General features: G+C 35.4%; 3 protein-coding genes across 4 annotated transcripts; 2 read left to right on the plus strand and 1 right to left on the minus strand.

The window, feature by feature from the left end:
* Positions 1 to 1,991: 1,991 nt before the first annotated feature.
* Positions 1,992 to 3,770, minus strand: LOC110813534 (uncharacterized). Of its 2 annotated transcripts, none has more exons than XM_022040715.2 (2): positions 3,564 to 3,770; positions 1,992 to 2,958 (listed from the first exon to the last, which is right to left on the minus strand). In XM_022040715.2, the coding sequence occupies exon 2, from the start codon at positions 2,931 to 2,933 to the stop codon at positions 2,244 to 2,246; it is 690 nt and encodes a 229-aa protein (XP_021896407.2). In that variant the 5' UTR covers positions 2,934 to 2,958; positions 3,564 to 3,770; the 3' UTR covers positions 1,992 to 2,243. The 2 variants fall into 2 exon arrangements, with proteins under 2 accessions (XP_021896407.2, XP_021896408.2); XM_022040716.2 differs by lacking the exon at positions 3,564 to 3,770 and adding an exon at positions 3,199 to 3,555.
* A 504-nt stretch (positions 3,771 to 4,274) lies between these two features.
* Positions 4,275 to 6,417, plus strand: LPAT4 (lysophosphatidyl acyltransferase 4). Its single transcript, XM_088207513.1, has 4 exons — positions 4,275 to 4,477; positions 4,939 to 5,547; positions 5,639 to 5,769; positions 5,906 to 6,417. The coding sequence occupies exons 2-4, from the start codon at positions 4,973 to 4,975 to the stop codon at positions 6,358 to 6,360; spliced, it is 1,161 nt and encodes a 386-aa protein (XP_088063639.1). The 5' UTR covers positions 4,275 to 4,477; positions 4,939 to 4,972; the 3' UTR covers positions 6,361 to 6,417.
* A 2,021-nt stretch (positions 6,418 to 8,438) lies between these two features.
* Positions 8,439 to 9,790, plus strand: TLP-3 (thaumatin-like protein 3). The gene is made up of 2 exons (XM_022040713.2): positions 8,439 to 8,680; positions 8,882 to 9,790. The coding sequence occupies exons 1-2, from the start codon at positions 8,632 to 8,634 to the stop codon at positions 9,568 to 9,570; spliced, it is 738 nt and encodes a 245-aa protein (XP_021896405.1). The 5' UTR covers positions 8,439 to 8,631; the 3' UTR covers positions 9,571 to 9,790.
* Positions 9,791 to 9,948: the final 158 nt, after the last annotated feature.

The raw sequence follows: 9,948 nt of genomic DNA on the forward strand, positions 1-9,948 counted from the left end.
AGCTATTCCTACCTCATATCACGAATAGCTATGTAAGATCGAACCTCCATACTCAAACCATAAATCGAAAAATCTTCAGTTTCACATTACAACTCAAACATCTAATGAAGACTGATATCTAAATGAAATGAAAAAATCTACGTTACCAAAGTGGCTTTGCATACAGTTTCCTCCAGTGATAGCATGCCTTCTTGGATGTCTCTGAGAAATCCCCAATATCAGAACTGCTTATACTTTAGCATGAGTTGACAGGGAAACCCATTACCTGCCACCAGCATACTAGGCATTGAAAGGAACGTTCACTTCAAGGTAAGGTCCCAACAAGGGGTCAAGCAAAAAAGAGGATCAATACATGCAATGAGTACCAAGGTAGACAGTGACATTCTTAACTTATCTATCCTGGATTCAAACACCTACAGTTACCGAGTAGACCTCCAAAGTCAATGAAATGGCTACTCCGCAACATTATGTTCAGAGAAAATGATTTTTAAACAGAAAAAAGAAAGGATGGATCTAACAAAACAGCCAATCCTCAAACTAAGTCAGCACCATTTCCACAGGAAAGAGTGAGGAGAATGCATCTAATTACTATAAAATAACCAGCACACCAGTTTGTAGTAGTAGAGAAACTTCTTAAATTTAAGAAGTCAAAGGAGTTCATCCAATCACAAATACACGATGCTTCACCCATCAACCAAATAGTCTTTACCAGGTTCCACTGATCCTCTGTAAAACATAAGTGTTGGTTACCGTATTTTATTATTTAATTATTTTAATTTATTATTTAATTATCTGATATTACGTAATTAAAATTTTATGAGAATAATAATCTCATATAGTTAAAAATTTAGTAAAATAGAAATTTCTTTATCAGTATATTAGAAATTTTAAAAATACTCTAACTGAAATAACCTAAAAAGAAAAAAAATAAAATTATTATTTTTTCTCCAAAAAAAATCAACAATAAGTCTTCTAAAATATTACATACCCAAACTCTGGATCTCAAAACATAGCGGACCCGCATGCACCCAGCTGCTTCCGAGTTCCGACCTTCCACAAAAGCTGCAATATCTTCTTAACTTTCTGCATAAAGATTATTAAGAAAGACTCAAAAGACCAAAATTCAGAGTCCAACCATGAGACTTTTCATCCATGGTTACATAGCAGCATCAAGTAGTAAATAACAGTAAGAACACTGTGTCATCCAAATTGCAACATCATAAGCCTGTTATATAATTCAAGTCTCAATGGACTTCTAATGGATAAGAAAAAAAATCACAGCACCATAGAAAAAGAGACTAACCTCGGATTTTTCACCAGTTCATGAACCGGTATAACCACACAACTAGTTCAGATCTTTAACAAGGAAACTAAATTACGATCTTCACTGACTTTTAAAGCAAATGGCAAGGCACATACTGCTCACTGCCAAAGTCAAAAGAATATCTAATGGTCTACCTATACAATCTAAACCTCTTTCCTGATACTCAGAAGAAAATGCATGCAGAAGAACCACTTCCAGGAACCGTCTCAATTAACTCTTTTACACAAATGTCTGAAAAACCTTAGCCAATCCAAGAAATGGGAAGTATCTTCACCCAAACTGCATGATTTTAACGCATAAAATGCACCAAAAGTAGCTCAATGGTCACTGCCTAAGGGGTAAGTAATTAGAATAATAACCTCGACTAATCAGAGAATATACAAAGTTGTGTAACACGCTGTAACTATTGGAATTTATGTTTTCTATATAACCAAAAATGAAATAACAAATTGCATACTGATTTAAAATTATAACTATACCTACCAATCCCCAAACCGCTTAATGTAAATTTTGCACCGCAAGCTCACTAACAACCTAATAAATCATGATGCGTAAAACTATAAAATTGGCCACTTGTACACACAACTGAATGCCTGTCTTTCAACAGGAAGAAAAAAAAATTGAGATGTTACAGCAATAAATTTGAGAGATGTGAGGCAAATCACCATGCCAAAAAAATCTTTACCATTATAAGATAAACTCCAATGACAAATGGAGAAAGGAGCAAAATCTCACAATGCAAATGCCTAACAAGCATATATCCAAAAGCTAATAACAACTGTTGAAGAAGATACAAAACACTGGAAGTATGATATGTGAACAATTCTTCAATTGCCATAAAAGTAAAGCACAGAATGTGCTACAAGATTTACAACCACATGAAATGACTAAGCATCTGTTAGCAGTTGGCAGCTTTTTTCTAATGCCAAAGAAGAGCAAATAGAACGCAAAACCCGATAAAAAGAAGAAGCTTCTTCAGATAATAATCTTGCTGTCCTTGACCAGTATGCCTAGGATAACCATGCACGTGGCCACCATGAAATGAATTAGAAAAGCCATAAGGAAAACCAGCAGCTGGACCATACATTGCAGCCTCTGGAAATCCATGCACCTGTAGGTTGAATAATGATGGGATAAGACCACCAAAGGCTGCTGATAATGTAAAATTCCCAAATCTTGCAGTTGTTGCTGGTGCAAACCCTCCCAAACCTCCCATGAACCCAAAACCATTTTGAGGAAAATGGTTTGGCTCTGGTGGAGGTGCTGTTTCAGGTCTCTGCCCAGCTGGGCGGTTTGGAATGTTTAAGCCAGGAATGGATTTAGACCTGGGGTCAGTAGACCTTTTTCCCCTGCCATATAATGGGACCAACTTCTCCTCTTCAACCACAGCCTTGCAAACCGGACATTCCCGTGAATGCGAATGAATATGAAGCCACTTGTAGAGACAGGGCCAGCAGAACAAATGACCACATAAAGTTACAATGGGGTCTTGAGCTAAGTCGAAGCAAATATTGCATTCAAAATCACCCGCATCATTGCTGCTATTGCCGCTAGAGCAAGAAGGGCCTGGGGGATGTCTGCTTGCTGATTCCCCAAACCCACTCGACATCTCTAGATTGCCAAAACTCAATTACCTAGAAAAAAAAAAAAAACATCACGACCTAAATTAACGCCACATATAAGCAGGTAAGAACAGCATAATCTACAAATTACACTCGATTAAACAGAAGTAAACCCCAAACAAATCTTTTTTTTTAAGAACAAAAAACCCACGAGGGCAAGGACCCCTGTTTTTCTAAGGAATTATGGAAGATAAAAAGAAAAAGAAAATACAATAAGACGGTGAAGAACAAATATATTTTCTTGATCAATACCAAGCAATTCCTCATCTTTTCACCCTTCATTTTTCCAACGACCAAACGAACTTAACTTTTGCCCAAAAATTCACCGTATCGACCCCCCTCCTCCCTTCCGCCTCAAAAACAGAAACAAAAAAGAAACCCGAACAAAAACATCAAAGCTCCTCAGATCCCTCTTTAAAATCAAAATGGCGCATTGCGACACACATTATTCGGCATTCAATTAACACAAAATATTTTACGATCGAAGACAATAGAAGAGTTCATGATCAATTAAACCAGAAGATACAAAAAGAAACAATTAACAAACATTAAAAAGAAAAAAAAAATTCAAAGAATCTGAATGCATCCAGTTTATACCGAAGAAGATAAACACCGACCTTAATTTGGAAAGACCGGTCGACCGACTGATTAGCAGATCGAACGATCCACAACAAAAAAAAAAAAAAAGGCCGCGGCAAAACCTCGATTCCTTCCCCCTAGAAACGAGTTTGACACGGTAATTGACAATGAACATTACCAATACTCCGGCAGCGAGAATTTTCCTTTTTCCCTTTTTTTTTTCTTTTTTTTGGGTGGAAGATTTCATAAGTCACCGTTTAATTTACAATTTGCGTTTGGAATCGTTGGTTGACTTGGCAGGAATCTATTGGCTGGCTACTAGTCGTCAACCTTCTTGTCTTATCAACCGTGTGATTGGCTGAACTTTTTGTCCGTTACAAATCAACCGTCTTAAATCTTTTAAGACTCGTTAAACGACGCGTTTAATCCCATCAGAAATATCATAAATGAATATTTTAACATTAATAGTATATATGAAATAATATAATTTATGATTCCAAATCATATACTAAAAGTGAAAATAATAGTTACATGAAAATATTGTATGTCCAAAAATTAATTGAAGTGGTGTATTAAATTAAACGTATGGAATGATGAATTTTAGGTTTGAAGTTTCACATCATGGGCCCAAAATTCTGAAGCCCACTTTCCCATCATCACCAAATCAACAAACGACATCGACGCGACTCCCCAAAGCCCTTGATTCAATCGTAGCATCGACCAATAGAATTCCAAGACGAAAAATCTCCTACCAAATTTCCTTTGACTTTTTCTCCATTTGGACCAATTACCTTTCTCTGCCTCCCAAACACCACCACCCCCCGTTGGATACTTTTCTTCCTCAGCCGTAGATTTGCGTTTCCTCTGTTTCATTGCTTTTATCTTCGATCTCCAACATTACCGTCTTCTGTTCCTCTGCTCCCTTCGTTTCTCCTCTGGTACGACGTTCGAGGTATAAATTAAAAGCACAATCCTTTTTTTAATTCATTTTTCCCTCTAAAACATATAAATAATATCTGCACTTTTAATCATATTTATCCTTTTTTTAAAAAAAGAAAAAAATCTCAATCTCTCATTTTCGGTTGACTGGTGTGGGTTTGCCTTAGATAATACGTTTCTTGCTTGTTTGCTTCTTGATATTATGATAAGATGGTTGTTTGTTGTCATTTCATTTGCAACCGTAGAATCGGATTTGATTGCTTGGAAATCATTATTAATTTTTCAGCAAACGACTATATTGAATTCAATGATTGGATGGTTCTGTCGAGGGTGAAATTTTTCCATCTTGAAATGTAATAAGAAGAATTTTGTTGAGTGATTAGTACAAATGTGATTAGATGAATCAATACGGTTGGAATTCTTATGTTCAACTCTGGAAAGATGGGTATTAACAGATACAGTCACATATTGCAGTTGTGCTGAGGAGACAAGTGGAGTTTGGAAGAAGATGGAAGTAAGGAGGAGGTCCATCAAGTCTGATGATGATACGTTAAAGCATAGACGTTTGACTCCTTTACGAGTTTTGAGGGGTGTGATGTGTTTACTAGTGTTTATATTGAGTAGTTTCATGTTGCTGGTATATTTAACACCTGGTGCTGTCATGTTGCGGCTGTTCAGCATACATTATTACAGGAAAGCAAACTGCTTCTTCTTTGGACTCTGGCTGTCTTTATGGCCCTTCCTATTCGAGAAAATAAACGGGACTAAGGTTGTTTTCTCCGGAGAAAATGTACCGGAAAAAGAAAGAGTTTTGCTGATTGCAAATCACAGAACTGAGGTTGATTGGATGTACTTATGGAATCTTGCAGTAAGAAAGAGTTGCCTTGGTGATATCAAGTATGTTCTTAAGAGCAGCTTGATGGGCCTTCCTGTGTTTGGCTGGGGATTTCATGTCTTGGAATTCATTTCAGTGGAGAGGAAGTGGGAGGTTGATCAACCTGTTTTGCACCAAATGCTTTCGACTCTCAAGAATCCTCAAGATCCCTTATGGCTCGCTCTTTTCCCCGAAGGAACTGATTTTACGTACGAAACTACTAGTCTTATTGTGTAAAAAATTTTCACTATATCATGCATATGTATACACATTCAAAATCTTTGTTGTTGTTTTATTCAGTGAAGAGAAATGTAAGAGGAGTCAAGAATATGCGAGTAAAGCTGGCCTGCCAAAACTCACTAATGTGTTGCTCCCTAAAACAAAGGGTTTTTCCATTTGCTTGGAAGCTTTAAGGGACACCATAGATGCAGGTTGGTAACAAAATTTCATCCTTCAAATTTCCCTATTCAGAGTATATTTAATCATGTAAACATGTATATATATATATATATATGAGTTGGGAACAAATAGATTCTAACAGTTGTTTTTTCTTAAAACAAAATGCAGTGTATGATGTGAGTATTGCATACAAGCATAATCTGCCTTCCTTCTTGGACAATGTTTTTGGGGTTGATCCCTCAGAGGTTCATATCCATGTCCAGCGTATTCCCATAAACGATATTCCTCCATCGGATACTGAATTTGCTGATTGGTTAATTGATAGATTCGAGTCCAAGGACAAGCTCCTATCACAGTTTAAAGCACAAGGTCGTTTCCCTGATCAACTCATGGAACAACAACAACAATTTCCATCGCTCAACTGTCTGTTCAACTCTGTGCTTGTGTTTTGCCTTACTGCATTCTTTACTTATCTCACTTTCTTCTCATCCAAATTCTTCGAATTCTATGTTGCTTTGACGTGCATCTATCTTGTTCTCGCTACACATTTCAAATTTCAACCGATGCCAATTCTACCATTTCTGAAGTCATTATTGTATACCAAACAACCCAGAACTGAATAATTTTTAGTACATATATTAACATTCTTTGGATAATCTACAATACACTATGTTTATCTTTGGAAATGTTGTGAGGATCTTTGAGTGGACTCCTGTAAAACCATTTTTGAACGTTTGGAGGGGAAAAAATTGCGTGATGATTAAGTAAGAAAATGTTGGGTCCAAAACAAACAAACAAACAAAGAAAGAACTAAAAAAAGGAGATTTTCTGGAAGATCACTCCTATAATATATAAAAACAAGTATGGAAATTAAAAGGGTAATTGCTGGTTTCAATGGAAATTCGATGAGAATGTTTCAAACAAATATGTAAGTTTATATGTGTAAATTAATGTATATAAAATGTTATTAAATTAATTGAACTCGTTTAAAGTGATATGATAAAGTTAATAGTGTATTGGGGTTTAACGTATCAAATTAAAATCTAAGTTTTTTATGTGTAGAGACCAAATATAGAATTTTTAATTTTGTAATTGGTCAAATTAAAATAAAAAAAGTTGACAGATAAATTTACTTACAAATATGTGGTAATAGTCTTCAAATTATACGTAAAATTTTTTATTTTTATATTTTATTATTAGAAATAAAAAGAGTGAGAGAACTCTAAAAAATTACGTAATAATTTAAAAGATCAATCGCAGAACGTGTTGTTTTTTTCTAACATAAATTTAATTACATTTACAATTAATATTCATATATATTTGATTTGCTAGGAATAGATTTGTTTTATTCAACTTTAATTTTTAGATTTATTTTATTCCTTACATAAAAAAAAAAAAAAATCATTTTACATTGTAAAGTATATACATACACATGTTTATATTATTAGATATTTTCATGTATCTAATTAACCTATGAGGATGTAGACTGAGACAACATGGATTTGTAAAGCTTCATAGATTTGACTTCTGATTTCATCGTACAAACAAGTAATTATTAGAAGCACTATTTTGGCTAAATTCTTTGTAAGTTTATCATGTCATTTTCTCTAGAATAAGAAGTTTATTTTACGGGCTACGAATGAGGAAACTGAAAATATGTATTAAAAAAAAAAAAAAAAAGTATTGACGACTATGAACTTAATGTATAATATAATACTAGAAATCTAATTAACATTTTAAAACTTTATCAAAATTATAATTAATTAAATAAAAAAATTTTCGTATTCAAATTGTTGACCGTTTGACTCCATTGAATTTGGATGTGAAGAAAACATTAGACCAATTTTATTGATTTAGTATTTATAAAAATAGATTATAATACACGCATGTGGGTCTGCCGTCAGGAGAAAAAAAAGAAAATAATTTCAATAAATTGAAAACTAAAATGGACCCAATTAATAACTTGTTATTGGCTTAATGAAATTATGAAATTGACAAATCCCATTAGTAACCAAGTTTATTTTTCATTTACGTTAATTTTTTTTTAATTTGGAGGGGAACAAAAATTAGTTGAGGCACGTGCGAGGCAACTGCCTAAGAACGTGTGAAATTTCTAAAAATTTGCTTTATTTTTTCGCCTTTTTTAATTGTTTTTTTTTTTTAACAGATACGCAATAATTAATGGGTACATAATGTAAGTGAGAAAAAGCCATTAATTAGACGCTAATTATTTTTAATTAATAATTGGCTGACACGGTCCCCCCTCTAATCGGGTCGTGCAAAAACAGGTTTTAACAATTCCCGTTTTGGCAATAATGATCAAATTGGTATTTCACCAAAAAACGAAATTACAGAAAAGAAAAAGAAATTTTATGAATACTTTGTAAATTATACTAGAATTAATAATATTTTTAAAAGAATAATTTTAATTAGATTTATTTCTTAAAATATTAAATGAGTTGAATTAATTTCCAATATAAAAAAAGATTAGTATGGGTTAATGACAAAACTATAATTAACAAAATAAAAGATGAATTTCAGTGGGGAAGATCACGAAAAGAAAGGCGTTTAACTAATTAATTCAATGCTTCCCAAAGATGACTTCCCCCCCTCCCCCCCCCCACTAAATTCAGTTTTCTATTTCTGAATTACCCATCACGAAAAGATGAGATGAACACCCAATTTATTCTTAGGAGACGACTAATACTTTATTTCCTATACATACATGTATTTATATATATGTACGCACACAAACTCACGTATATATATATATAAACCCTGCTGGGTATTAGCTCTAATAACTCCCCACACCGGCTCTTACCCATTTGCTTTATATATACACACACACACGTCTCTACCCACTTCTTCTTTTCTTCATCGAAGCACTAGTTTTCATGGCGATTTCTTCTGGCATTTCTCTCCTCTTTCTTGTATTCTCTTTAGGTAAACCTAACACAATCTTCTTTTTCTCTATCAGCTTTCTTTTCCTTTTTTTTTTTTTTTTAATTTATTCTTTGACAACTTCATAACATATAGTAATGGGATTTGCGTGATCATGCTCGACTTTTAACATTGCCATAAATAGTAAATGCGTCTTTCTTCTTTGCATGAATATGTAACTAACAAACCAACCGGAAACTGCAGGTGCTACTATTTCAACTTCAGCAACCGTCTTCACCGTCGAAAACCGTTGTTCCCACACAGTATGGCCTGGTATTGTCTCAGGCAACGCTGCCCCTCTCGGTGACGGCGGCTTCATTCTGCAGCCTGGCGCATCCGTCAGTTTCCCAGCCCCGCCTGGATGGTCGGGCCGCTTCTGGGGTCGAACAGGCTGCAATTTCGACGAGTCGGGTACCGGAAAGTGCGTGACCGGAGACTGCGGCGGAGTGTTGAAGTGCGCCGGCGGCGGCATTCCGCCTGTCACTCTCGTGGAATTCACAATAGCATCTCAGAGCACGGAGAAGGACTTCTACGACGTGAGCTTAGTAGACGGATACAATGTGGGGATGGCAGTGAAGGCCGTGGGCGGGTCGGGTGATTGTCAGTTCGCGGGTTGCGTGTCGGATGTGACTGGTAATTGCCCGGCGGAGCTTCGGGTCGTGGATTCGGGTACGGTGGTGGCGTGCAAAAGCGCCTGCGCGGCTTTTAACACGGCCGAGTATTGTTGCACGGGAGCGCACGCTACTCCTCAGACGTGCCCTCCGACTAAGTACTCGGCGATGTTCAAGAATGCGTGCCCCACAGCCTACAGCTATGCTTACGATGATGCCACTAGTACTTGCACTTGCTCCGGGTCGGATTACTTGATTACATTTTGCCCCACGGCCTCATGATTTAATTCAGGAATAATTATTTACGTGTTTTTTTTGTTAATTATTTATGACGTCATATTTTCGTATTATTATTATTATTATTATTATTATTACGGATAGAGGGCCTGTTTAGAATTGGCTTATGTTTCCGTGCGGGTAATATTTTAATATTTGTGAGTTGTGGTTCCTGAGATTTGGAGACACTAAACCATAATAAAACTATCGATTATTGTTATGTTTACATGGGCGTATGCAATTACTGAGGCAAAAAAAATACCATATGTTTCTTTTAATACTATATGTTTATACATAATACGGGTTAATCAATTAGACTAATACCCTCCTAAGAGTGTTTATGCACAATCTTCAACAAAACAACAACTTAATCCCATAAGATCT

The sequence above is a fragment of the Carica papaya genome, chromosome 1 (assembly GCF_054855325.1).
Source record: "Carica papaya isolate Zhongbai chromosome 1, ASM5485532v1, whole genome shotgun sequence".
NCBI classification, from domain to species: domain Eukaryota; kingdom Viridiplantae; phylum Streptophyta; class Magnoliopsida; order Brassicales; family Caricaceae; genus Carica; species Carica papaya.